Raw genomic sequence first — 13,983 nt, forward strand, 5'->3', positions numbered from 1 at the left:
CTAAGTTTTATGATAAACATACTTATATTAATTATGTTAAAAATAAAATGAAAATAAATATATATAAAGTATATATAAATATATACTTAGTATATATAAATATATTTAAGTATATATAAATATATATAAGTATATATAAATATATACTTTATATATATTTATTTTCATTTTATTTTTAACATAATTAATATAAGTATGTTTATCATAAAACTTAGTATATATAAGTATATATAAATATATACTTTATATATATTTATTTTCATTTTATTTTTAACATAATTAATATAAGTATGTTTATCATAAAACTTTGAGAGAAAATCTTTTTATATCGAATAAAGATATAAAATTAAATGGAAGATCACATTTTTCTGAATAAGAATATTCAAGAATTTATCTACGTTTTCTAAGTTGTCAAATTTAAAATATATCATTTTTAACACTAGAAAATATCTTGAAAATGCAACCAGAGCGGATACACATGTTTATGTAACTTATGTAACTTATAATCACATATACAATGCCTACATTCTTTTCTTTGCAAGTGCCAACGACTACGCAATATTTCGTCGTGCGATCGTTCGGATTACCGAAGAGATTACTGATTTTTAAAGTATATATTTATATATACTTTATATATATTTATTTCCACTTTATTTTTAACATAATTAATATAAGTATGTTTATCATAAAATATAAATAAAACAAATATAAAGTGAAAGTAAATATAAATAAAATAAATATAAAGTGAAAATAAATGTATGTACATTTTTATAGATTTAAAATATAATAAGAGGATATTATTACATAATTATTTTTATACTTTGACGTTTAGTTTATTGTTTTTTAAGTGTACAAAACATCATAGTAATAAATTTTTATAAATGGTATATAGTATCACGATGGAAATAGAGAAATGAAAATATATTTCTTTTGTATAAAATTCTTTTGTTGTTGATTTATTTGACTTTTCTAAATAGACAAATACAATTAAGAAAAGTAAAAACAATTTTATCGTTGATAATTAAGTTCATAATTATTACCTAATATTGCTTTATGTATTTAATTTTAGAACATTATATAAAATTTGGTGGATAAATCTGTTAATAAAACAATTTACAAATATGATGACAATATAAGAAAAATAAATGTGTTATTCTCTTTTAATATTTTCTTTTAGTATATTTTAGTATATATACATACATATTATATATTACAAAATTTGTTTCTTTTTCAATTAATTGCACTTGTGGCTTAATATATTACATGCTTCAATGCTCCTCTTATCTGATCCCGCAATTGTAATTCAAACTTGGAAGTTGTATATAGTCAATCCTTTCAAAGAGACGTGATGCACCATATGATTGTGAAAACTTATAAATCATTCAATTTTCGGAAAACAAGTTCCATTTCCGGTCGATCTTGTGCGTATCGCTGAGCACACCATTTTCCTAATACTATTAAATTTCCATAAACCTGACTATCCTTTCCACCGGCTTTTTTATCTATTAGAAGAGAAAGATCTTTGTCTTCCCAAGAGAAAATGAAATCTCGTAGATATTTGTTCTCAGGACGCGAATCATCATAAGCCCGAAGACCCGTCGCTATTTCGAATAACACTATTCCATAGCTATATGTGTCTATTTTCGTTGATAACTTCTTATCAAATAAAAAATCTTCGGGTAAATACGGTCGTGTCCCATTGATTCTGCTGACCTAAAAAAAATAACAATTATTATATTATTATATTATATAATTTTAATTTAATTTATTATAATTATTATATTATATAATTTATATATTATATAAATTATATTTTATATTAATAAAAATATTAATAAGAGAATTACACATTCGATATATATTGCCATTAACAATGTATATATCTACATTCAGCGGTAAAGTTAAAATAAAGAGAAGATACAGAAATGGAAAATATATTATATAACTTCTTAACATAAATTGTGACTTTTTAACAATTTATACGTTACATAATAATATTGTAATAATACATATACATATACATAATAATAATAATATTGTTCACATCAAAGTTAGTTGTAATTACTTACCTGCATATCGCTGTCGCTATCGTTCTCAGGACCCTCTCGTGCCAAGCCAAAATCACCAATCTTTGGTTCAAAATTTTTGTCCAACAAAATATTAGCGCTTTTAATGTCACCGTGAATCAAAGGTTTCTCACCGATGGTGTGTAAGTATTGCAATCCACGCGCTGTACCTTTGGCGATCTCATGCCTCTGTATCCATGTAAGCGGTTTGGTCTTCTCTCTTACTAGTAGTCTATCCTCCAAAGATCCGTTTCTCATCAACTGGTAGACCAAGCACGGCGCGTCGCCGCCGAAACTATATGCGTATAAAGGTAAGATGTTTTCATGAGCACGAGAATCTAAAATTTTTATTTCTATGAGAGATTGTTGCAGCTGCACCATGTAACCCTCTCTTTCTCTTTCGGAACCATTCCGTCCTTTCCGTTCGATCCTCTTTATTGCCACATCAGTGTTTTTCCAAGTACCTACAATAGAAATAGTTAAAGAATGTTTGTTTTAGTAACATTCTATGACAAACTGTTTTATAGGTGCTATCAATTATAGATGCTATCAATATATATAATAAATGTCTCTACAAAGTTAAACTATCTATATGAAATATGTAAATACATAGACTCTAATAGTATTCAACTAAAGTAAGAGAAAATAAGACTTTGAAAGCTATTCGTCTATCTACATGATTCTGATTTAGCAATCCATATGTGTTTATAGAAATGCATACCTCTATACACTGTTCCAAATCCGCCTTTGCCTAATATATTATACTTGTTCCATCCATTTGTGGCAATACCTAATTCACTATAAGTCACACGAGGCAGAGTGGCTTCTGTTTTTGGTAATGGTGACTCATTCATCTTCTTGTCATTACTGCCAGTATTCTGTCGAGACGGTGAAAAAGCACGAGCTGCTGCTACCACCGGTGAAGCCACAAGCAAATTATTAGAGTCGCTGCGATTGATAGCCAACTGCGCCATTGGTTGATTTAATATTTTACAATGCTCCTTTTCATTAGCGACAACTTTTGGAATGTTTGGCTGTGGCTGGGCGTATTCGTTAAAATTCTGTGCTCCAATCTTTAAATCTTTCGTGTTCCTGTTGGTCTGCTGTTTCCGCAGCATTCTCTGCAAATTACCCTCTCCATTGTGCAAAAGCTGATGAAATTTTTGATCCACAAAAGGCAAAAGAGGAACCATTGATTGATAGTGCTGCATTCTGGCCAGTAGAACAAACAGTTCCGTTATAGTATGATTGTAGTGACCCCATAGTGTCAGAAGTTCATCAGTAGGATTCTTTTCTCTTCGTAGGTTCTGTATTGTCAAGACATCGTACTTCATCCAAGTACCTGCCAATGTTATAATGTTACAAAGAATTTAATTAAGAATTAATCTAATTAAGTACTTTTTGACTTTTTACATGTGCATATGGCCATGGAGTATATTGATGTAGCTACATTTTAGCCTGTATTCTGAATTCTCTTTTAACGATAAATGAGCTTCTAAAAGTGGCTTATAAGCTTTCTGATTGGCTATGAGTCACTTTTAGAGACTCATTTATCGTTAAAAGAGAACTCAGAATACGAGCCTTCGTCGCTATGACAAGTTTCATTACCTGTCATACTCGTTAACTTTAACAATATTTCGTCTTGTGGGATAGTGCGGTGATTTTAATTTTTATATTCGATTTCTACGCGTGAAAGTACACAATATTGGTGAGTTTAAGCCAAATCGGAAAACTCTGAACTGTATAATTATTGATTGTAAACAGACTCGAAAGAAGTGAACGAATAGGTTAATAGTTAACATGTATGCGCTTCATATATTGTAGAATTTCCCAATAACTTACCAGCTAGTTCTTCCCACTTGTCATTTTGGTTCAATATTTTGCAAAGCTCCGATCGTTCTAAAAACGGCAAATGGTAAATGTACTTGTTGCCTTCCGACGAATTCATTGCTATTAAGAATATAGTCGTCGAATGCAAGAAGTCAAGTAGCCTGCATCTGTTATATCATTAAATTATTGTACTTTCACTTCAGCGTTCACGATATGTATGGGGATGCGAAGCAATATTCCAAAATAACCTAAGCTACGTTTTATATCTTGAAAATTTATGCACTCTTGGACGTTTACTAAACAATTATCAACTTGTCAAGCATGTTGTATTGTCATACTGTACGAATATTTAGACATGATGCCTACGAAAAATGAAGTTTCTCTTTTTCTTAGTAAAAATAACATCAACTACAACTATTCTTTTCCTAAATACAATATTGGCTGCGTTCAGAAAACAGCTGATCAGTGAGCGGTTAGTGGTTATTAGTCCTTATTGTTAGATTCCTAACTTTAAAGCCATTCTACAATAGCTGTAAGAATATGGCTGTAACGTGAGCTGTCAGCGAATGAAAATAATTTATTTCGCGTTTTACAGCCTTACAGCCATATTCTTACAGAAATTGTAGACGAGCCTTTAGACCAATTACATTGACTAATTACTCAACCATTGTGTAACCGTTGTGTCTCCTGACACACCCATTATTTCTTACGATCACGAAAAATAAGTAAAATTGTATTGCAACCGTTCTGTTGATCAGTAAGTTGCTTCTTATTTATAATATGTTTATTCTAAGTAAATTATAATGAAAAGAATATGTAATAAAATGTTTTTTTTTTTAACAAGTGATATTAACCATTTCTGTCTTATCGAGAAATAGACAAAATTTAATAAGTTTCAACTTTGCAAAAAATGATAATAGAATTATTTGAAAAGTATTTTACAACTTTATGTTCATAGAGAACAAATGAAACAGTCATGAATGTTCGTTAATAAATAGAAAATTTACAAGGTTTCATTTTTTAAACGTATATTTTGCATTTTTTTATAATACGATGAGCGAAATCCAATGAGAGAGCTCTTCTTCTAAAGAGAGGCTAGTGTACTACAATGGGCGTTGGGTGTAAAAATGTTAAAAGTGCAAGTAACACGAATAAATCTATTTTCATTATTTTGCCGATAAAAAGCTATGGTATACGTAATAAACTATAACTTTTCATAGAAATATCGTATGCGAGAAAAAGGAATAAAGTAAACATGACTCACTTGCCATTTAATCGTACTACTAAAAAATAAAACGTCGGGCTGATTATTATTGTACCACAACTTCGATTTTTCGTCAAGAACAGTGGCGATTCGTAGTGGAAATTTTGAAATTAATAAAAATAACGGGTCTAAGGCCGGTATTCATAGTCGAATCTTATTTCAAGATTGTCTTAAGTAATGTCTTAAGATGTGAATACGGCTCTGTGATTGGTTCATGACATCTTAAGACAGTACTTAAATTGATCTTAAATATAAGATCTGACTATAAATACCGGCCTAAGAATTATACGGGCAAATATTATAAGAATTAGATCCGTTATTATTTATTCATCTTTTGCGATCAAAGCCGAAACATCATTTTCATTTAAACTTTATGTGTATGATGTGAATTTTCGTTGATGCAATTTGACTAATATCATAAAAAATTTTGATATTTGACGAATCTTAATTTCTATTTATGCATTACCATTAAAAGTAAGTAAATTTTGACGAAAATATATTTAAAAGTTACACATTCGAAGTTATGAAATTCTTCATAACTATCTCATAACTTCATAACTTCATCTCATTTTCCATAACTATCTCATAGGCCCATATTCTGAATCTTCTTTTATCGATAAAGGTACCTTAAATATAGCTTCTCAGCCAATCAGATGGCTCCTAAACCTCTTTTAGAGGCTCATTTATCATTAAAAGGGAATTCAGAATACGGACCATTATCTTTATAGCGTGTTCGACTGGCCCTAGGTTAATCGCTCCGAGAGCGATTAATGACGTCATAAGTCTCTACTAGCCAATTATAAAGCTTACTTTGTACTTGTTCGACCAATAAACGTAGACTGAATAACCCAGAGTGGGTTAACTCAGAGCCAGTCAAACATGCTATTAGTTTCGCTAAAGTTACAGCTCGTTAGTCCCGATCTACAATAGATGTACTAAGCTTTAACCAGTAAGAAATTGACCAATTATAATAGATTATTCTTCTATAATTCGACTATAATGGTCAATTTCTTAAAGCTTAAAGCTTACTACACCTATTGTAGATCGGGACTTAAATTTTATGAAAGTCACGTGAACGAAAAAAGGGAAGTTACACTTAAAAAACAAATGATAAACGCGTGATTTGTGCTGAAAATCTTCATTTTATAAATTTTATTTTTTTCGCTTAATACAGATGTTTCAACTAAAGGGTCAAACGCGATTGTAGTAACGTTTCAAAGTCATATGGCTCCTGCACACAGGACGCGGTAATACTTTCCACGCAGCGGAAGTTCACGAATAACTTTCTAGCTCTTACGGAAAAACAACATATTGATTGGCTGTCGCGCGGACTTCCGCCGCGCAGCAAGCATTACCGCGTCCTATGTGCAGGAGCCAATAGGGCAGAATTCATAGTCAGATCTTATATTTAAGATCATCGTAAGTATTGTCTTAAGATGTCATGAACGGGTGTATATCAGTTGGACACGGGGCAATTAGACACAGTCCAATCACAAGTCGCTGTTCCAAGGGACCCTATAAATGTCTCTAATCACACGGTGCTGTGATTGGCTGTGTCCAAATGCACGTGTCCAAGTGCACCGCTCCCGTCATGAACTAATCATAGAGCCGTATTCGCATCTTAAGATATTACTTAAGACGGTCTTGAAATAAGATTCGACTATGAATACCGGCCATAACTCTAGTCTGTGAATCGATTGTCTGTGCATCTATTTCCTTAGCGTAAACTTGTGAAAAATAAAAAGTTTCATTAACGAATTCAACAAAACGGACTTTAAAACGTAACTACGACTGCATTGTAGACGATTCCTAAAAGGAACGTCCTGCAGATCGACGGAACGGTTGCAGTGTAATATCCTTGATGAGTTTCGGGACACGTACAATTCACGAGATATCCCACGCGTACAATCTGCGGTGGGCGACGTGGACGCGTCGCGTTTTAGCGTCGCGTTATCTCGTCGCTTGATAAACAAGATATAATCGCGGTGGTTCTTCGAAACGCATAACTCTTGCACATCCGGATGCACGTGTACACTTTCGTTCTCTACCAGTGATCGTCACGCGAAACGTCTCGTGGTGTCGGACGTTTCATCAGGATTTTTCGCGGCTTTTTCGTTCACGAGTGGTGCTAGTCAGGAAGTTGTGTGTGTGTGTGTGTGTGTTACGAGCCGCGCGTAGTCGGATGCATTTTGTGTCAAGCGGCAAGTGACCGGTGTTTTTACGCTACGACGATGGAGGACATGACGATACCGAACAACACAGCGGACGGGGTCGATTACACGTCGCTGTTGGGCTCGCTGATGCTCGCCGCCACGGTCACCCTCGTGATCGGCTACATCATCGGCCGAGTGACCCGCAAGCTTCACAACCGGTCGAAAGAGAGAGGTACGCATGTTCTCTCTTGTCCGCGTCTCATGCCGGCAACATCAAGCGCACGACTATCCACTGCGACGTGAGATCTCAGCTGTGAAATGTCCACGTCGTCAGCTGTCAAATGTCACGTGCGCGCAGCTGCGTTCCGGCGCGTAGGGCCTGAGCACAAAGATTGTCGTAATCGTTTCCAACAATCGTAAATGCAAGTCGGTGTTGGGGAAGTAAACGCGCAAGAATCAACATCAATCCTTATGCGTTGGCTTCCGACACAGACTTGTGTTTACGACTTTGCCGAAAACGACAGTCTATGTGTTCAGGTCCGTATCCTGTTTCGCTCCTCTTTAGCTGGTCGAAAAAGATGCACACACGTCGCATCTTGCGACAATTGTCGGCGTCGGAGTTCAACGCACACGGATTAACGTTAATGCAAGCCATATCCATCGCATCACCTGCGTTTACGTGGGTCTTTGTGCGTTGACTTCCAGCGCCAACACTTACGACAATCTTTGCGCTCAGGTCTCATTCCTATTGAGAAATGTTTTATGTACGGTACGTTGGACACGATGCTTCACGACGACTGTCTTCTCAGTCTGAAATTATTCCGAAAGTCATACGAACGGGACCGCACAAATTCATCGTGCATTTCGTGGATGCAAACACGCGCCTCGCCAAGATATTCTCAGACAAGTCTAGCATTTCGTGACAGAGATACTACTTCGTTAGGTCGTTTGGAAAATTCACTTGTTTCGGCGGTATGACATTCGTTGAAAAAAAAAAAAAAAAACGTACGATTTAGATTTCCGCACGTGCTAATTACAACGCTCTTCGAGAGCTTGCACGTGTCGTCAGTCACGCGGTCGCATCGACGCGCGCACCTCAAAACTTCCCCTACTACCCTACCGTATTTTCTTTATTGCACGTATAGATGCGACAGAGACGGCTAGCCTTAAAAACCAGTTCGAGACGCAACCACCAAGCGCCGATCAGCAATCAGCCCCTGCCGGCAACAACACAACGGGCAAGCAACGTGCGAAAAGCCAAAAACGGCGGGAAGCGCAGCAAATGTTTCAAAACTCATGGCTGATTGGTGCGTTGAAAGGGCACACTGGCCTCATCCTCGATATGGATTTGTCTCAAAACGGCAAATACCTCGCGAGCTCTGCTGAAGGTACGTATATTTGAAAAAAGGAAAGAAAAAAGAGCGAACAAGAGAAGCTAAAAAAAAAGGGGAAAAGAATACTGGACGCCAACGACCCGGGATAATATATATCTCGATAGTCCATTGTGACACAACTCTAGCACAATTATACATTGTCATATCCGTCAACACTTGTGTTCTCAAATGCCTCATCTCATTCTCGCGATATTCACCAAAAGAGCACCAGGTTGCTAATTAATCACTTTTTAAAATTAATTTTTGTTTAATTGACGAGTACTATAAGTCCATTTAATTGGAAATTGTTTAATCGACAATTGATTTTAACAAATTCAATAGAAGACCGATTAACGATCGTTTTCAATGTATTCAATTGAAAGCCATCTTTAATTTAATTCGTTGAAGTCAATCGTTAAACATTTTTCGATCGATTTTGTTCGAATCAATCGTCAGTTAGTTAAAACTTATTCAAATCAATAATTAATTTGAGAGAAATTTGATATTTTTATAATCCTGAAAAGCACAAGTGCACTTCGAGGCACAATAGTTGCATTTTATAATCTTCGTTACCTTTCGTTATCTTTCGATATCCACTGCCAATCTATGCTAAAAATCTATAGTATATGTAACAACCTATAGAAATGTACAATATATGTAACATAAATTACAGATTTTCAGTACTGACAGTGAATATCAGTATACAAACTTTGTAATTTTGGTCTTGTCCAATAGAAGCATTCTCCCATTAGAAAACAAATTTTCTCATTGGGCCAGATGCGGATCATATTTTCTGAAATATTTGGAGTGCTTGGCATGGAAAGATGTTCTAGTTAATGTCCGTGTTAAAATATGAATTAAAGATTGCAATCAGATCAATCAGATAATTAAATGTGCTTTATGCCCATATCAGATTATGGATCGAGGATTGCAATCGGACCAATGACGTTGACGAAAACCAGTGCCGCTGGCTTAAACCGTTTTGGCGCTGACTGTACAGGACATAGACCGGTATTCATCGGGTACGTTCCACTTAACTCTTGCAACGACGCGAGCATTGTTTAACACCTAATACCCTAGTTTACATCGTGCACTTGATACGCGTACTAAATAGTAACTTTCTATTAAATAATCTTAATATCGATGATATATATAAATAACGGTATATTAAGCTGGTATAATACTTATCAACAAAACGTATTGTATTGATTGAATGCGTCGCTGTTGATATGCATTGTCGATATTAAGATTATCTAATAGAAAGTTACTATTTAGTACGCATATCAAGTGCACGATATAAACCAAGCTAATGAGCAACAAAGATAGAATGACGCTTGCGTCGTTGCGAACGTTAAGTGGAATGCGCCCATAGTCAAGTCTTAAGGGACGTCTACATTGGAAGTAAATAGCAAGAAGTAGGAAGTAAGAGTAAGAAATTGACCAACCACAGTCGAATGTGAGAAGAATAATTAACTATGGCTGCGTTCAGAAAACATAGCTGATCAGTGAGCGGTCAGTGATTATTGGTCCTTACTGTTAGATCTCTAACTTTAGACCAATTACGTTGACTAATTATTCAACCGTTGTGCAACAGTTGTGTCTTCTGAACGCACCCTATGATTGGTCAATTTCTTATTCTTACTTCCTACTTCTTACTGTTTACTTTCAATGTAGACGTCCCTTTAAGCCAGCGGCACATGATACTTATTTTCATGCTGGATTGCTTGTTGGATGGAAATACTCTGTTCTGATTGGTGCATTTCTGAAGATGGACCAACCAGAATAGAGTATTTCCATCCAGCACGAAACAAGCATCGTGTGCCGCTGGCTTTATATTTAAGACTGTCTTAAGTTCATTTTCAGATACTCCGTAGCCAATGAAATGATCCGTAAATTACCTGAAAATAAACTTAAGGTACTCTTGATATAAGATCTGACTATGAATATTAGTCATAGACCGGTATTTATAGTCGTGTCTTATATTGAAACCATTTTAGGCCGGTATTCACAGTCGAATCTTATTTTAAGACTGTTTTAAGTAATATCTTAAGATGCGAATACAGCTCTGTGATTGGTTCATGACATCTTAAAACAGTACTTAAGATGAACTTAAATATAAGATCGGACTATGAATACTGGCCTTAAATTTATCTTTTGATATTCTGTAGCCAATGAAATGCTCTGTACATCATCTGAAAATAAACTTAAGACATTTTTAAGAGCTGTTCTTTGTAGCTGCACTGCTAAACTAGTGCAATAAGTTAAAATGAGAAAACGTATATTTGTCTCACTTCAATATATTGCACCAGTTCAACAATGCAGCTACAAAGAACAGGCCTAAATATAAGAGCTAACTATGAATACCGACCATAGAGTATCTGTTTTTCAGCTGCCTACTCATCTCCGAACAAACTTTGTTTAAAATTTTATAATCAAGAAATTCCTCCATATTTTCTAATCGAAGATTTAGCTTTCAGCACAAAGATATTAATTCTAGTTTAGCAGTAACCCATCAATTCATCAAGAATTGACTAGTGATATCTAGGGAATATGTACTCTTCTCTCCATAACTCTTAAGCCTAGCTCATAAGTACCACACTATAGTGTCATAGTCGTAATAGCGATCATACTTTGAAGCAAACGGACTAGCAGCATATGGTTTAAGCTTGAAGACAGCCATTCGCCATATACAACAGTAACAGTAAACGCTGTTGTTGATTAGTATAACAGCTGGACATGCTGATTCGTATATCACGAAAGATTTTTTAATCGCGTGATTATTTCGTGCTCCTGTGTCTTTAATACGTCAATCAAACTACAAGGATGTCAGGCAGCAACGATAGTAGAGGGGGTGTACCACCACGTTGGCTTCATTGTCCCCGTAAAGCTATGAAACTGATACAAAACAAGTTCCTGGCCTTTAAGACACCCCTCTCATCGACCTATGACAGCCAAGTTCCCGAGGAGTGTCGTTTCACTATTGATATGTTATTTGCATATCTGAAGAGTCAGAAGCTGAAGTTAGGCTTGTGGATAGACCTGACTAACACGTCGAGATTTTACGATCGAAAATGCATAGAAAATTACGGCTGTAAATATTTGAAACTGCAATGCAGGGGACACGGCGAGACACCGTCGGAAGAGCAGACTCGCACCTTCGTGCAGGTCTGCCGGAACTTCATTGCGCACAATCCTCTGGAAATCGTCGGTGTGCACTGCACGCATGGCTTCAACAGGACTGGTTTTCTCGTCATTAGTTATATGGTAGAAACCGATGGTACCAGCGTCGACGCAGGTCTAGCAGAATTCGCGATCGCGCGACCTCCTGGTATATACAAAAGTGACTACATACAAGAGCTGTACAGAAGGTACGACGATGTAGAAGATGCTCCACCACCACCTGCCAGACCTACATGGTGTTTGGAATATGACGATTCCAACGTCGAGGACACAGACAACGGCACGGGCACGGGAGTCGAGAATCCTGAGTTAGAAGCACATAGCAGGAGAAAAGGGAAGCGTGAGTTTAACAACAAAAATCCTGTGTTCATGGCTGGTGTACCTGGTGTTACACCTATCTTGGATAAAATGATATTCTCGGGAGTTCAGAAGCGAGTCCAGGAGATTTGTGGTTGGAAGTCTGGTGGATTTCCTGGTTGTCAGCCAGTTACCATGGACCTTGACAATATTATGTTATTGCACAATAAACCATATCGAGTATCATGGAAGGCAGATGGCACTAGGTAAGAGGATATATATTCAGAGATCTCTGGAAACCAATTCTCGATATATAATTCTCTATATATGATTTGTATACTTGTCAATAACAACCATTATGTTTATAGATACATGATGTTGATACAAGGAGACAGGGATGTATACTTCGTAGATAGAGACAACAGTGTCTTTCAAGTAACAGGGTTGACATTTCCACATGTGCGAGATATAACTAGATGCCTAAAAGATACTTTATTGGATGGTGTAAGGATCAGAATCGTGACAAATTTCAAAACTATATACAGGATGCTTTGAAGAAATGTTAATGCTTGTATGGAGAATTTGCTGAAGAAAAATGTCAACGCTTATATAAAGAAGAAGTTACTTCCATATAAGTGTTAACATCTTTTTGAAGCACACTTATAATAGTAACATTTTTTTCGTATAAATATTAACATTTTTTTAAGCATTCTGTATTTTATAAAGAATTTAGGAAATTTTTAAATCAATCTTCGTATATTTGTCATCTTGTAGGAAATGGTGATTGACAAAGACGGAGACAAAAATATTCCCAGATATTTAGTATACGATGTCGTCATGTACGACGGCCAGGATGTCAGCAAATTATCATTCCATCCTGATCGTTATTGCATTATAGAAAAGCAAATAATTGCCGGCAGATTAAGAGCTATGAAGGAGGGACGATTGTTGAAGGAACGGGAACCCTTTTCAGTGCGTCTCAAGTATTTCTGGGACGTAACACAGAGTAAGAATCTATTGGGCGAAAAATTTGCCAGTCAGTTGTCGCACGAGCCAGACGGCTTGATATTCCAACCGGCCGGAGAGAAATATTGTACAGGTCCATCACCGGAGCTTCTAAAATGGAAGCCGGTGTCACTAAACTCCGTAGACTTTCGATTGAAGATCGTGACGGAGACAGGTGAAGGTATTTTGCCGCGTAAAGTCGGTCATCTTTACGTAGGAGGGCAGAAAATGCCGTACGGCTTCATCAAGATTACCAAGCAGATTAAGGATTTGGACAACACAATTGTCGAGTGTAAACTCGAAAACGGTCAATGGGTCTATATGCGTCAAAGAACGGACAAGTCGTTCCCTAATTCGCTCAGTACTGCCGACTCCGTGTGTAAAAGTATCTTTAAACCCGCCACGAAAGAAAGACTTCTGGATTTTATTGAGAAACGTAGATTCGGGCGAGAAGACACAGTGTGTGTAGGAACCACTGATTCAGATCTTATGCGACCACCTAGCAAAAGACCTAGATATATGAAAGATAGTGTATAAAAGATGTAGGTTAATAATAAATACGTTAGGAGTTTATGTTAATGGAATCATGTATTTAACTACGTACACAGCGCGCGTACGCGCGTTTATACACGACATACACACACACGTTCACATTACAATTCTTATATTTTTAATTAGTTATCCGAGACAATCGTAGTCTCGGAAAACAGAGAACGTTAACAATGATATATATTTATTAATATATATATATATATCTACATATATATGTAATTTATATATATATATATATATATATATATATATATATATATATA

The 13,983-nt window shown here is 35.7% G+C and overlaps 3 protein-coding genes across 4 annotated transcripts in view; 2 read left to right on the plus strand and 1 right to left on the minus strand.

Moving 5' to 3' along the window:
* Positions 1 to 1,154: 1,154 nt before the first annotated feature.
* Positions 1,155 to 4,450, minus strand: LOC116845590 (pelle-like serine/threonine-protein kinase pik-1). Of its 2 annotated transcripts, none has more exons than XM_032818433.1 (4): positions 3,909 to 4,450; positions 2,788 to 3,408; positions 2,070 to 2,530; positions 1,155 to 1,713 (listed from the first exon to the last, which is right to left on the minus strand). In XM_032818433.1, the coding sequence occupies exons 1-4, from the start codon at positions 4,012 to 4,014 to the stop codon at positions 1,372 to 1,374; spliced, it is 1,530 nt and encodes a 509-aa protein (XP_032674324.1). In that variant the 5' UTR covers positions 4,015 to 4,450; the 3' UTR covers positions 1,155 to 1,371. The 2 variants fall into 2 exon arrangements, with proteins under 2 accessions (XP_032674324.1, XP_032674325.1); XM_032818434.1 differs by lacking the exon at positions 3,909 to 4,450 and adding an exon at positions 3,675 to 3,869.
* Positions 4,451 to 6,829: 2,379 nt separating this feature from the next.
* On the plus strand, positions 6,830 to 11,273 carry LOC116845558 (transducin beta-like protein 2). The gene is made up of 4 exons (XM_032818344.1): positions 6,830 to 7,545; positions 8,459 to 8,701; positions 9,600 to 9,708; positions 11,076 to 11,273. Exons 1-4 carry the CDS (start codon positions 7,392 to 7,394, stop codon positions 11,116 to 11,118), a joined length of 549 nt encoding a protein of 182 aa, XP_032674235.1. The 5' UTR covers positions 6,830 to 7,391; the 3' UTR covers positions 11,119 to 11,273.
* A 72-nt stretch (positions 11,274 to 11,345) lies between these two features.
* Positions 11,346 to 13,983, plus strand: part of LOC116845561 (mRNA-capping enzyme) — a 5,028-nt gene continuing 2,390 nt past the window's right edge. The window contains exons 1-3 of the mRNA XM_032818346.1: positions 11,346 to 12,429; positions 12,532 to 12,667; positions 12,938 to 13,697. Of these exons, the coding sequence (XP_032674237.1) occupies positions 11,510 to 12,429; positions 12,532 to 12,667; positions 12,938 to 13,697 (1,816 nt within the window). The 5' untranslated portion in view covers positions 11,346 to 11,509. The remainder of the gene's footprint in view (positions 12,430 to 12,531; positions 12,668 to 12,937; positions 13,698 to 13,983) is intronic.

The sequence above is a fragment of the Odontomachus brunneus genome, unplaced genomic scaffold, assembly GCF_010583005.1.
Source record: "Odontomachus brunneus isolate Ranch 3 - 2012 unplaced genomic scaffold, Obru_v1 Obru_scaffold_053, whole genome shotgun sequence".
NCBI classification, from domain to species: domain Eukaryota; kingdom Metazoa; phylum Arthropoda; class Insecta; order Hymenoptera; family Formicidae; genus Odontomachus; species Odontomachus brunneus.

What these genes read in the sequence shown, in the direction of transcription:
- LOC116845558 (XM_032818344.1), top strand. Translation starts at nt 7,392, where the DNA reads ATGGAGGACATGACGATACCGAACAACACAGCGGACGGGGTCGATTAC. An exon ending in CAACCGGTCGAAAGAGAGAG is followed by an intron (nt 7,546 to 8,458) that starts GTACGCATGTTC and finishes TTGCACGTATAG; the next exon opens with ATGCGACAGAGACGGCTAGC. An exon ending in CATAGACCGGTATTCATCGG is followed by an intron (nt 9,709 to 11,075) that starts GTACGTTCCACT and finishes TCTGTTTTTCAG; the next exon opens with CTGCCTACTCATCTCCGAAC.
- LOC116845590 (XM_032818433.1), bottom strand. Translation starts at nt 4,014, where the DNA reads ATGAATTCGTCGGAAGGCAACAAGTACATTTACCATTTGCCGTTTTTA. An exon ending in CAAGTGGGAAGAACTAGCTG is followed by an intron (nt 3,409 to 3,908) that starts GTAAGTTATTGG and finishes TAACATTGGCAG; the next exon opens with GTACTTGGATGAAGTACGAT. An exon ending in ATAGCGACAGCGATATGCAG is followed by an intron (nt 1,714 to 2,069) that starts GTAAGTAATTAC and finishes TATTTTTTTTAG; the next exon opens with GTCAGCAGAATCAATGGGAC.